Genomic DNA, 13,341 nt, shown 5'->3' with positions numbered 1-13,341 from the left:
TATTTTACGAAGTCTGCAGTAGACTGTTGATTGAATATTTATGACTAATTTCCTTCTAACTTTGAAAATGTATGACGAACTCGCGTATTGCTCGGAATATTTAGCTTTGGCACTCGTGAAAATTTAGCCGAATCTTCATTCGATATTTCTTGACATGTAACTTTTTTATCGAAATATTTCAAGGTAGGTCTAAAAACGATCATCTTAGTGACTCGAAATTTCACAGATTCTTCCTTTTTATAAGTACTTTCGAATAATAAATAATTGGGACTTTTTTTAAAACGAGCTGAACATTTTCAAAAAGGCGTTTCTCGCACATTTTACGTATATATCTCGTAAATAGTTAACCCATGAAGAATTTCCTCGAGATTAAAAAAAAAAAGATCCCAATCAGTTGTACCTATGTGTCTTTGAAATTGACAATCCTACACGCGATTTAATATTCGGACTCAGTGCCGTGCCTCAACGATCAAATCGCAATGAAAGATTTACTTCTTATGCAGGTGAAAAATTGAATGATCGAAATTCCAAATAATACTATGCATGAAAAGCAGTAACGAACCTTTCAATGGTGGTTGGACGGGGGAACTTCTCAATTTCGGATCGCGTTATTATTAAAAAGAGGCGCGAGCGGGTTCTCGTGTTTGCGCGCGCATGTGCGGTCATCACAGAATAAAAAACGTTCTGATACATCGGTATAGGACACACACACACACACACGTATCGGTCACCACTGTGTATGCGCGCGGTACCGATTTCCCCATCTGTTCATCATCAAAAAAAAAAAGAAAAGAAAAACCTTCGATCGCGTACGCCTGACTCGTATCGAGTCAGTTGCGGGGTACTGCGCTGTTTCAAAAAATATTTCGAATCGTCAAATCTCAACCCCGCGCGTGCCGGTGCTCCGCTCGCCGCACTATCTCGAGAGGCGACACGATGAATGCCTCCCTTAACGATTGCATCGATCCGCATAAGTCCTAGATCATTGCACATAACACGCATCGCGTGTAACGATCGTCATTTTCGTGTATAAAATCAAGACACGTATCCTCTCTCTCTCTCTCTCTCTCTCTCGGAGGAACATCGCGCGGCGCGAAACATGGCGAAACAGAGCAACATCGTGTGTGTCTAGCCGGCACCGCTGCTTCTGCTGCTGCTGTGTGGCGCGCCTATAATACACGTGTGTCTGTGTGCGTGTGTATCCGTGTGTGCAGCTGCTGCTGCGCCTCGACTGTTCGCCGCCGCCGCCGCGACGCCCTCCATATTTGGCCACTGGCGTACACCACCACCACCACGATGCTACACAATATACACATCCCCGTATACTCGTATGTGTGTGTGTGTGTGCGCGCCGCGATGATGGTAGTAGGAGAAGTCTGCACTTACCGGCGAGCGCACTTTACTTTCGCACGAGCAACCGGCGAGTCCACATCGTCTCTCAGTTAAAAAAACAATAGGTACATATCTCCATTCTCTCTAATATACAATTCATTATATATATTTGCGTTATGCGTTATAGTGTACGGTTCTTTTCCTCGTCGTTGCGCGGCATTTTGCACCGCGTACGATGGACACGACCCGCGCGCGACTCGCGAAGTGTGTAGTTTTAATTTCATTTTATTCTTTTTATCCGTTCGCCCCGAAATCGCGAAATTTTCCTTGTACACAACGCCGACGAGGAGAGCAACTCACGCGCCGCGAGAGAGAGAGAGAGAGGCTGAATAGCATGTGTGTGTTCGCGCGACTGTGGTAATAAGGGAGGTGCGGGGGGGTTGTGACTCGTCGTCGTCGTCGTCGTGCGGGATTGAAAAAATTTTCCAACCTTCGCAGTCCTTTTAAATAACCTTCATCGATATTAATTTACTGAATCGGGAATATCATCGTCGCAGCCGACGACGACGACGACGTTGTGTGTGTGTCTGTGTCTGTCTGTACACACGTATCATAACCAAGCGCGTGCGTGTGTGTTTGCTAATAACGAATCATCATCTTCGTCGTCTTGATCACGAGTATATACGCGAGAGCACGCGGTCTCCTTGTGTACGTGTTCGTCTGCATCTTCGTCATCTTCGCGTGTTGTGCATTTAATTTCATCCTAGATTTTGCATCGTTGCTCGCGTGTTCAAGTCTGCGCGTGTGTGTATTTATACACGTACATGAGTGCGTATATTTATGCCGCGCGTTTTTTCTCTCTCCGTCTCTCTCTTTTACTCGCTCGGCAATGATGGCCGACGACGACGACTCACGACGCCGCTGAGAGAGAGCCTCTTTTCGCCCGTTTCGTATATTATAATACGCGCGCTATATAATACACGACGACGACGATTTCTCGGAGTAGAGCAGCAGCGGCATATTAGGCGCACGGCCGACGCACAAACATATCTATCCGCAGCCGATGGAATTTTCCACATCCTCCGTTTATCGATGTATATACTGTATATAAGAATGTGTGTGTGTGTGTGCGTGCGAGCGAGAGAGAGAACCCCCCCGCCCGCCCGCCTCGGGGTTTTCGACATCCTCCGACTGTGTGTATATAGTGGTTTACCCGCGCGTACTACACTAATACCAATATGAATATACCCGGCCTGTATGCGTGTGCGTGTGTGCGCGCGTTTTACATGCCGCCGCGGTTGCGCCGATATATATGCGCTTGCTTCCACGAGTTGAGAAAAAGCATTGCGCGCAGACAGACGGTGTATTCTCGAAGCGCAACGACGACGCTGTTGTACATCAATCCACATCGACTTCTTGGGTGGGTATATACGTGTGCGCGTGGGTGATCCGTTGTAGCTTTGCTGCCAGCTTCAGCCGGCCGGTAGACCTTGAAGGACTTTAATTTTATAATAATAATGAAAAACTCCCGAGAGAAGTTCCGCGCGTGGCGGTGTAAAAAGATTCCGTTCGCGCGCCAGGTGTACGCGATTGTTTTCGTCCGACTCATTGCAACCCCCCCTTTTTTTCGTTGGTGTATTCACGAATGACAATCGACTAACGTATTTTTCTTTTCTCTCCTTCCTGTTTCCAGAAACTTCCTTTGAGAAGATAATAAACAAAGCAACATGAGCCTACCACGTGTGTACTTCGACATGACCGCCGACGGCCAGTCGGTCGGCCGCATCGTCATGGAGCTGCGCAGCGACGTCGTGCCCAGGACCGCGGAGAACTTCCGCGCCCTCTGCACCGGCGAGAAGGGCTTCGGCTACAAGGGCAGCAGCTTCCACCGCGTCATCCCCAACTTCATGTGCCAGGGCGGCGACTTCACCAATCACAACGGCACCGGCGGCAAGTCCATCTACGGCGGCAAATTCGACGACGAGAACTTCGACCTGAAGCACACCGGCCCCGGTGTGATGTCGATGGCCAACGCCGGCGCCAACACCAACGGCAGCCAGTTCTTCATCACCACCGTGAAGACCTCGTGGCTCGACGGCAAGCACGTCGTCTTCGGCAACGTCGTCGACGGCATGGATGTTGTGAAGAAGCTCGAGAGCTACGGCTCGCAGAGCGGCAAGACCTCGAAGAAGATCGTCGTCGCCGACTGCGGTCAGCTGTAAATTAACAACAGCAACGATTAAGCAGCAGCAACTAAGCAGCAGCAGCAACAACAACAAAACAACAACAACAACAACATTAAATTAACTATTTCTATCGTTAAAGGAAGGATTAGTCAACTAGCTGAGAATGCAACGATTGTCTCGGTGTGTGTACTCGGCTAATTGACTAATACCTTCCATCTAATTGAGCTTCAATATCAACAACATTTGGAGTTTGTTCATCATTCATTCCTGTTTAATTTTGAAATTTATATTTCATCACTTTTTTTTTCAAAAAAACAAAATGTGCTTTACACAATCGTAAACTCAAAGTTAATTGAAAACACTTTTCCAAAACTACTGTTTTTTTTTTTTTTTACTTTTTGTATCTTCCAACTTTTGAAAAATGATAACTATGAACTACTGTGTAGTTTCAGTCAATAAAAATGGATGTGTGGAAAAAAAAGCTCATTGTCTTGTTTTGTCTCTTTAATTTATGTGTATATACTTGTCAAATACGTAACTCATCGTAAAGCACGAATACTCGATACCCAAGCAGCGATAATGAGATACGACGACATCGAGAATCGGGGCAGCAGTCGATAATTTACGGGCGAAAGCAGAGAGACATTCGAGGATAATCCTCTAATGCTTCCAGTAAACGAAGTTCTCAATGGCTTTTTTTTTAGAAAATAGTTTCCAAGTGCGAATAGTTTCTAGAAAAAAAAAAAAAAAAAAAATACTTTCACTTTCTCGTTGCGGTAACTTGAAAACGAGACAACGGTCGTGTAGACGAGTGTCCAGTCCCGACCGCCAGGGCGGCGCGATCGTCGCTGACTTTTTTATCCTATTCAACAACACACGGAGGCCTGCAGAGCAGAGCAGCTCTGCTCGTTAAACGTCAAATTTTTACCGTAGGTTAGGATCTATGTTTTGATAAACAGAAGCTGCTTTTTTTTCTCGTTGGCTTATCGTTAGATAGCCCCGTAGTATTTAGTGTTTGGTGTATGCCCCGAGTCGTGGGGCAACAACGACGGAAAATCTCCAATCGACCAGAAATGAGAGAGCCACGAAGATGAAGTGGATAAACCGTTATTTACTATTCGTGATCGCCTTTTTGGCAATAATCGCGCTGATGGCCAGCTATCAGATGAACGACAATATCCTGTCTTTTTTATCGTCGATGAGGGTGCCCGGTGAAAATTTTCCACACCACGGCAAGAGATCGTCGTCGTCGTCGCAGCCGAGGCACGAGGCGTTGAAAAAATCAACCAGCGGTAGAGCGGAGGGCGAAGTTGTCATATGCGTCGTGGCCTGCGGCAATGACAGGCTCGACGAGTCGCTCACCATGCTCAAATCCGCCCTGGTTTTCACCAAGAGACCCCTGAAATTCGTGGTGATCTCCGATTACGGCCTCATACCTGCGTTTCACGAAAAGCTCACCGAGTGGAAGCAGATTGCGAACAAGACGTTCGACTTTATCGTCAGACCCGTGACATTCCCAGAGAACACGGATGTCAACATGTGGAGAAAACTGTTCAAGCCGTGCGCCGCTCAAAGACTCTTTCTTCCTGTGAGTAAATTTCCCATCTATCTGCTGCTCTTTCAGTGGATGACAAATTTTGAGACAATGTTTTCTTACTTTCAGACTGTATTGAATGATACCGACGCTGTGCTGTACGTGGACACCGATACTCTTTTCTTGACTCCACCAGAAGTAATATGGGATGAATTTAAAAAGATGAATAGTACTCAGCTAGCTGCACTGAGTCCAGAACACGAGGAACCAAATACAGGCTGGTACAATAGATTTGCAAAGCATCCTTACTATGGAAAATTAGGATTAAATTCAGGTGTAATGCTTATGAATCTCACTAGAATGAGAGAATTTAAATGGACGGAATATGTTATCCCAATACACAAACAGTATCGTTTGAAAATTATTTGGGGCGACCAAGACATCATAAATATAATCTTCCATTTTCACCCAGAGAGACTTCTGGTATATTCTTGTAGATATAATTACAGACCTGATCACTGCATGTACATGTCTGTATGCGCTGGAGCTACCAAAGAAGGTGCTCTGGTACTTCATGGATCTAGAAGTACATTCCATTCCGATAAGCAACCACCTTTCAAAGCTGTTTACACTGCCATGCAAGAATATCAAATAAATACAGATCCATACGAAAACTTACTAATACCAATGAGGAATTACTTGCTGCTGGGTAATAGCTCTAATTGCGGCAAGGTTTGGAGAGCTTTTATCGTGCAGCCTGAATTACATTTAAGCAGAGAGAATTTCTTATAACTTTAAAAGGATGTGTTCATGAGTTAGGAAAATTTTTAATTCAAATTAGATTATAATCTCTTCGACGAGAACTGTTATGGGTGATTGTTGGTGCTACAATTCATCAAGCTAGTTTAGTCACGAATTATGGCACTTTAAAATAGTACTTTGATCAAAACGGCTATAAGTATTGGCTACGGTGCAAGCTTGATACAAAATGTTTTATTAGCTGGTTTGTTATGGAAGCACGAGGTGTTTAAATACAGCTTTGCAATAATAATGAAATTTTTACTGTGATTCTAAAATTTCCAATCAATGGAAAGGAAAATAATAATCAAAATAAGGACTGGTAGTTGTGGCATAGCGCAGCTACCTTTTTTTTTTACGGAAACTTATATAAACAATATATAAAAATATTTATATGTATACAAATCTTAGCTAATTTTAATATACACAAGTAAGATGTTACACAAGTATAAATGTACATAAATATCTAGATATTATTTGCTGTGCCATTTATTATTTTTTTTTTTTTATAAGAAAAGATAAAAAAAAAACCATACATCACACACGGTATGCATACAAGTTTTCTCGATGTAACACGATCCAGTTCATAGCGTTCAGTGCTAATTATATGCATATATAACTGTCTATCTGTAATAGCTTTAAAGGTATACGTGCGAGCGTGTATGTTTGTTTGTTTGTTTGCGTGGTGCGTATGTGTATACGCGTTACAAAGTTTTATCCTTGTTTTTCATTCGAATCACGCCTCTCGCTCGCGGAAGAGTCGAAAAAAAATGTTGTTAATTAGTTGTACAATAGATATATTTATAAACTGTTGATAATTGCAAAAGCTATACACTTGTGTGCACCTGCTATACATATATTATATATAAAAAAAAAAAAAATAAGACACACCTATACACGGCACACACACACAGGAGGCAGCTTGTTGCTAAACGGACGGACGATAATAAACGATAATTTTTTTATACGCGAAAACGCAAAAACAATAATAAAATAAAAGAAACTTCGTTATAGTTCTATGTACGATATATGTGTTAGTCTCTACGGATAGTAAAAAGAAGAAGAAGAAGGGATATATTTACATCGATCAGCGCTTATATTTGTATGTATCTCTGTTATATACGAGAAGAAAAATTTTTATCAGTATTTCACGAATCTCCTTTTTGTACTCTCTTGTAATATCGAAACTCGCAATAATCAATCTTATATACGATAAACCGCAATAAATAAAGAGAAAATTTTATCACATGCGAAAATTGGACAAAATCAATTGTACAGCCTGTATAGCCATGTCCTCTATCCTCCCGTCGTAGTATACATCCGCGCACACGCATCGCATTTTCCGCGCCCGTCTCTCGCGGCGCAACTAGTAATGAAAAAAAGAAAAAACGGAGAGAGAGGTGCAACTCACCGGTTCTCTCTCTCTCTTTTACGCTACACTCACACACAAGTATATAATATATAACCGATCATCCAAGGCTAGTCGCTCTTACGTGTGTATGAGTGTGTGTGTGTGTGCGTTGCCCCGTAGCCCCGCGAGAGAGGAGCGCGCGAACTCTTCTCTCTCTCTCTCTCTCTTCGCGGCATGCCGAAGAGACGACTCGCCTCCTCGCGACTGTACATAGTCAGTCGCGGAGTTTGACGCTCGGCGCAACGGATGTTTTTCCGCGCACCGCGACGACGACGAGAAGAAGAAAAAAAAAAGCCTATGCACATGTAACGCGCGTCGTTGCGCGTATACGTGTATTATAAATCCTAATAATAAAATTATCGTACCTCAACTGTGCGCGCGTGTATACGTGAAAATCGGTAGCGAGTAAAGGGCTCTCGAGACTAGTGTGCGTGTGTGTGTTTATTTGAATTTTGCGCCCTGCGTTTTATATATATATAATACAACGAGAAGAAGAAATCGGCAGCGGGGCGGACCGCGGCGCAGGATTCTGGAATGTTAATTGCATAAGTGCAGCGCAGCGCTGTATACAGTCGCGCATAAGCGAGATATTATATACGCACAGGTGAGTGTGAGTTTTCCGCTGCATATCATATATATACATATATAAGTATGTTTCGATGTTATTAATAATAATCCTAAAGCCCGCAAGATTACGACCCACGTGTGTTCGTATCGAATGCTTTCTCCGCGATCGGTATATAAAAAAAAATATCGCTTCTATAACGAGACATTTCGTTAAACGAGTGTACTTTACAAAAATGTGTATAGCCGTTGCATTGCGATATAGAAGTATATAGGAAAATCGTTTGTTGTTTTTTTTTATTTCTCGAATAAGGAGAGAAAGTTCGCGTCTATGTGTATACACGCCGATGTTTCCAATACGGCGATCGGCATTTTATAAATCGTCTTAATCGTTAATGGGATTTAGAGGGATAGTAAAAAAAAAATAAATAAATAAATAATAATGCTTTTAAAAAGAAAGTATACTACGCAGGTGGGCCGTTAATCCTTACAGAGCGAATAATAATACGACGGAGATCATTTGCTGAAAACATCATAATATAGTCGATATACATAAAAACGTGCGTGCGGATGAATCATCGCGAAAGATTCCGCGCGTATTATAATTAATTTTTATATGAATTTGTTGAGATCATTGATTCATAAATACATCCTCGCGTGTATCGCTTTTGATTTTTTATAGAAAAAGAAAAGAAAAGAAAAGGATGTCGTTCTTCAAGTCGCTGAAAGTCAGCGCGTCCGCCGGTCTGAATCGTTTGACTAAACAAAAAAACAACAACAACAACAACAGTAGAAAAGAGGAATCCTGTACGGCGACGACACCGATCGAAACAAGCGATCATCATCATCATCATCATCATCATCATCATCGATACTCCACGTACAGCAACAACAACTGCAACGACTACTACGAGCCGCAGATAGCCGAGCCGCAGCAGGAGCCGTTGCTGCCGCAGTCCACGCCCAACAACAGCAACAGCAACAGGACGAACGGCAGCAGCAGTAGCTTCGGAGATGAACATCGGCAGTCACAGCAGCAGCAGCAGCAGCAACACGTGCCGTTCTACTGTCAATTGGCGCATGGCAGCCCGACCGCCGTCGTCCAGGACTTTCATTGTCTGCGCGAGCTCTACTTCAAGATAGCCCAGGCTTTTCACATAAGGCCCGAAGATGTGAGAGCGATTTAAATATATAATGCGTATATGCGTACGAATAATAACGATAATAATAACGACGGTATATAGATCCCCGATACAGGCAGGCAGGCAGGCAGGCATCGATTGTCAACTGCTATTTGGGTGCGGCCTCTTTTCTTTCATTCGCGCTCGTTCCTTCCTTTTTTTTTTTTCTTTTCACGATCGAGCGCGTACATTGACATTCCTCTATGCTATATATATACTGCCGCATCGAGAGAGAGAGAGAGAGAGAGAGATGTTACGGTATTATAATATTATACTACGCCGACGACGACGATGACAATTTGCACGCGGCATTATCCGCGTCGCGTCTTTAAAATATTTTTCCTCTCTCGTTTTTTTTTTTTTTTACTTGGGAGGGCCATGAATCCTTCCGTGGAGAGGGAGGGAGAGGATTGATTTACAATTCATCGATTACGATCCGTCCGTCCGCGCGATTATATTTATTACACCAGCTCTGTGTGTGCTATTTTTTGTTTCTCTCGCTTTTAATAGCTTTTTAATGAACGTCGTCGTCGCGGGCTCGAAATTCCTCGCTGCGGTCGCTGCGCGTAAAAATACTTAAATAAAAAAAAAAAAATGAAACGAAATGAAAGAACGAGGCGAGTTTTCTTGTATTATTATATACGCGTCTATATTTTATATCACACTCGCAGACGAGACGTTTTATGCGTAAAAATGGTATACGTTACGCGTATATAGAGTGGCACTACTGCTGTACCGCGCGCGGCGATCGGCAATTATAAAGAGAGCGCGCGGGGCATTCCGAATAATAGCTCGCCACCGTTTTACCGATCGTTACGTTATACGTGTATACTGTATTATATGTATCGCGTGTACGAAACCGCTGCTGCCTGGAAAAAAAAGAGACTGGGTGGATGTATATACGACGGATTCTCGAAAATCGGTTGAGAGATCGGAATGCTATCTTGGATCCACTTTTTCTACCGCGTCGAGGTGCGAATGATGGATTTGAAAAATTCGATCGCACGTTTCGGAACGAACGGGAAAATAGCCAAATCGTTTTGGATGATTTCACGAATGTCCCAGTGAAAAAAATTGCTTTTTTGAAAGGAGTGTCGTACTATTTCATACACATGCGTGCAGTATCTTGTACTATGTATTATTGGCTTGAAGGACATTTATTTTCAGTTAGAAAGTTTCTTGTTCTATACAGCTCTCGCATAGAATTTAGAATTATTTTCAACGTTCATTAAATAAACGCATATCACGGACAGGCACACGTATCGGAACCTTTTTTTTTTCGTAAAAGCTCCATAAAATCATTTTTGGTACAGCTTAAAAACGAACTAGACCAAATTAGTCGCATGATATTTTTCTCACGAGCCAGAAGTTTGACCTAATTTTTCAATCCAAAAATGTAAACACAAGCACGCGATACTGGTTACGCACGACGTTCGTTAGGATCGTGTGGGTCTCGAAAATTTTCGATGTCGTCGAGTAAGAGACCGACTTCTCGCGCGATCGCGACTGTACTCGAGTGAGTATGAAAATTGATGAATCAATTACACAATCACCCTATAATATTCAGTAGCATTGAAACTCGCTCGGCCCATCGGCAATTATGGACGGGATACTGGAGGAAGATGAAGTATGCGAATGTAAAATTTGCCATGCACGTTGCACCGAAGTAGATTGTCAGCCCCATTAATGGGTGCGGTCGAAGTGTAAACGCCGGCACGAAGAAGCCCAAAAATTAGTAAATCGTGTCGTTCATCGAGATGCCCATACGGTTAAATAAGTCTCCAGGACGCATAGCCAAATACGTCAATCATAAAGTTCGAAGGCATTGAAATATTTGTAACTGATTTACAGTCGATGTATCAGTTATGAGTCATGAAAATTGTAAACATTACGGCTTGAATACATTTTTCCAAATCAATGGAGTATTGAAATAAAAACGATTTCGATTCTATTATTTATTCCACATTCTAGACTAGACATAATTATCGTGCACACATTTTGACATCGAGTACATAAATTAAAATTACGCAGGTCTATGACTTATGATTCTCGATACAGAGCAAAGCTCTCGAAACACCATAATTCAGCACTTAAAAATTTTAACCACGTATAAGATGATGTAAACATTCAAATGAAATGTCCTCAAAGTTAAGAGCAACTTCTCCGGGGAGAACAAGAATTCAAAAACTCAATCCTTAAAATGTATTTTCTCTGTCCATTTGTAATTTTATACTTGGAAAAAAATCATAAAACAATGTACGCGTGACCGTAATTTCATCTCGTTGTTCTTTTTCTCTCAGATACTGTACTGCACGCTCAACACGCACAAGACCGAGATGAGCCAAGTGGTCAGCGGCGAGATCGGCTTGAACGACTTCATATTCGTCCACGTCAAAGGTATATTATATAATATCCCCCCCATATTCCACCCACGCATCGCGTATATATACAATAATAACGTAAACGCAACGAGTACAGTTTTATTTTCTTTTTACGTATAATAGAAAAAAAAAACCCGGAAAATTACCATCATCATTTCGCGCGCCGACCGTAACTCAATATAAAGTAACGATAATTTCTCTCTCCCGCACACGCAGGCCGCGCCAAGGAGATCGAGCTGGTCAAGACCGAGCAGACGCTCGGCCTGACTCTCGCGGACAACGGCCAGGGCTGCGTCTTCGTCAAGCGCATCAGGCCCAACTCCATCATGGATCGTCTGCGCGTCGTCCAGGTGGGCGATCACCTGGAGAAGCTCAACGGTCGCAGCCTCGTGGGTCGCAAGCACTTCGAGGTGGCCAAACTCCTCAAGCAGATACCACGCGGCTCGAGTCTGCTGCTGCGTCTGGTCGAGCCGCTCGGTCGCTCACAGGGTTTCGCTCTCATCGGACCCAGAACTTCGGCCGCGGCTGGCCCACGCAGCCGAGCCAATCTCGCGAATCTGTACTCGCTGGCACACCTGTACGGCAGCAAGTGCACGCTGCGCTTCAAGGCGGACGGCTTCGCGCGCATCGAGGAGGTGAACACGGACGCCGCGAGTCTGTTGGAGAGGATCGAGCAGGTGAATCAGGCGCTGGAGGATCATCTGGGCATAAGCGATTACGTGCTGGCAGGGAGATTGTGGGACATCGCCCAGAACAAGATCAACAGCATGGATCTGGCCAAGGCGATCGACAGCACGATGCCCGACGCCTACGACTTCCCGGACGACTTTATATTTCAGGTCTGGAAGATCGCGTTCGAGGCGAGGAAGCGTTGACGGACGATGATGTAGATTCGTAAATTGTACATAGATATAATTTTCTGTTGTAGATATATTTGTTAACCCGCGCACGTCGCGGATATTAAAAATTAAATAATTTTGTTTTGACGCTACGAACGTATACGTTGTATTGTGCGATATTTTTTGTGAATGATGTTAGGGACACTGTAACTTCGAATCGTTTATATTTATAGATTGTTAAATGTACGATGGAGATTGTAACCGTACTTACTCGATGAAAAAATTTTACAGAAATAAACGTTTTGTTGTTATGATACATATTGAGGAGTACCGCCACTCTAGGAACTTTTTTGCAACTTTTTTGAATGGTACGTGTCTTAAAGTACTCAAAGATATTATTTTTTATTTATTGTCATTACAAAATGATGAAAATATCGATTTTTTTTTTACTAATGGATACTATTTTTGGGTATTAGTGACACCTAGAACCAAAAAAAAAAGAACATCCTTTTAAGTTGAAGATTTTTTTATTGAGCCACGTAGAATTTTAGTAAAAAAATAAAAATTGAAACAAGATGTTCGATTTTTTCCAAAACATGTCACCGACAACATTTTTCATACAAATTAGAATAATAAATTAAAAAAAAAAAAAAAAAAAAAATAGCAGAGGTTCTCACATAAAAGTGTTTTATGAAGCTTTGGTAAAAATTTCAGCTCAATTCGTTCGATAACTTCTCGAGATTTTTGTCCATTAGCGTCGTAAAATGTTACATCGAGAAAGACGCGTTGAAAGTTTTTCATAGTCATTTGGTTAAATTAAAAATAAAACATCTTGAAATCGGTCCAATCCTATAAAATCAATCGGCTATCTATCTAAAGACACCCAAACGGAGCTTTTAATGAGAAAAAAATCCAAAAAAGCTCTATCCGCCGATACAATTCGTACTTATCAACTTCGATCATAGATGGCGTACCAGGCCAGTCGTGCGCGTCGCGTTCGTAAAAAAGAATTCGAACTCGTTTCACGGTGACACACACCTAAGTGTATCAATAGCCAAATAATCGGTATCACATACAGAAATTACCGATTTTTTTTCTCCCTCTCTCTCTCCCAC

General features: G+C 42.6%; 3 protein-coding genes across 5 annotated transcripts; all 3 read left to right on the top strand.

The window, feature by feature from the left end:
- Positions 1–1,349: 1,349 nt before the first annotated feature.
- LOC106653773 (peptidyl-prolyl cis-trans isomerase) lies at positions 1,350–3,994 on the top strand. 3 transcript variants are annotated; one of them, XM_014373340.2, is made up of 2 exons: positions 1,350–1,457; positions 3,026–3,994. In XM_014373340.2, exon 2 carries the CDS (start codon positions 3,060–3,062, stop codon positions 3,552–3,554), a length of 495 nt encoding a protein of 164 aa, XP_014228826.1. In that variant the 5' UTR covers positions 1,350–1,457; positions 3,026–3,059; the 3' UTR covers positions 3,555–3,994. The 3 variants fall into 3 exon arrangements, with proteins under 3 accessions (XP_014228826.1, XP_014228828.1, XP_014228827.1); XM_014373342.2 differs by lacking the exon at positions 1,350–1,457 and adding an exon at positions 1,962–2,040; XM_014373341.2 differs by lacking the exon at positions 1,350–1,457 and adding an exon at positions 2,648–2,752.
- A 94-nt stretch (positions 3,995–4,088) lies between these two features.
- LOC106653771 (glucoside xylosyltransferase 1) lies at positions 4,089–6,588 on the top strand. Its single transcript, XM_014373339.2, has 2 exons — positions 4,089–5,106; positions 5,182–6,588. Exons 1-2 carry the CDS (start codon positions 4,609–4,611, stop codon positions 5,842–5,844), a joined length of 1,161 nt encoding a protein of 386 aa, XP_014228825.1. The 5' UTR covers positions 4,089–4,608; the 3' UTR covers positions 5,845–6,588.
- Positions 6,589–7,484: 896 nt separating this feature from the next.
- LOC106653715 (PDZ domain-containing protein GIPC3) lies at positions 7,485–12,757 on the top strand. The gene is made up of 4 exons (XM_014373251.2): positions 7,485–7,865; positions 8,508–8,997; positions 11,307–11,403; positions 11,604–12,757. The coding sequence occupies exons 2-4, from the start codon at positions 8,530–8,532 to the stop codon at positions 12,260–12,262; spliced, it is 1,224 nt and encodes a 407-aa protein (XP_014228737.1). The 5' UTR covers positions 7,485–7,865; positions 8,508–8,529; the 3' UTR covers positions 12,263–12,757.
- The last annotated feature ends 584 nt before the right edge of the window (positions 12,758–13,341 follow it).

The sequence above is a fragment of the Trichogramma pretiosum genome, unplaced genomic scaffold, assembly GCF_000599845.2.
Source record: "Trichogramma pretiosum strain Unisexual culture from Peru unplaced genomic scaffold, Tpre_2.0 scaffold133, whole genome shotgun sequence".
Classification (NCBI taxonomy): Eukaryota; Metazoa; Arthropoda; class Insecta; order Hymenoptera; family Trichogrammatidae; genus Trichogramma; species Trichogramma pretiosum.
This window is presented reverse-complemented; position numbering and strand designations above follow the sequence as displayed.

What these genes read in the sequence shown, in the direction of transcription:
- LOC106653773 (XM_014373340.2), top strand. Translation starts at nt 3,060, where the DNA reads ATGAGCCTACCACGTGTGTACTTCGACATGACCGCCGACGGCCAGTCG.
- LOC106653771 (XM_014373339.2), top strand. Translation starts at nt 4,609, where the DNA reads ATGAAGTGGATAAACCGTTATTTACTATTCGTGATCGCCTTTTTGGCA. An exon ending in CTCAAAGACTCTTTCTTCCT is followed by an intron (nt 5,107 to 5,181) that starts GTGAGTAAATTT and finishes TCTTACTTTCAG; the next exon opens with ACTGTATTGAATGATACCGA.
- LOC106653715 (XM_014373251.2), top strand. Translation starts at nt 8,530, where the DNA reads ATGTCGTTCTTCAAGTCGCTGAAAGTCAGCGCGTCCGCCGGTCTGAAT. An exon ending in TTCACATAAGGCCCGAAGAT is followed by an intron (nt 8,998 to 11,306) that starts GTGAGAGCGATT and finishes TTTTTCTCTCAG; the next exon opens with ATACTGTACTGCACGCTCAA. An exon ending in CATATTCGTCCACGTCAAAG is followed by an intron (nt 11,404 to 11,603) that starts GTATATTATATA and finishes CCGCACACGCAG; the next exon opens with GCCGCGCCAAGGAGATCGAG.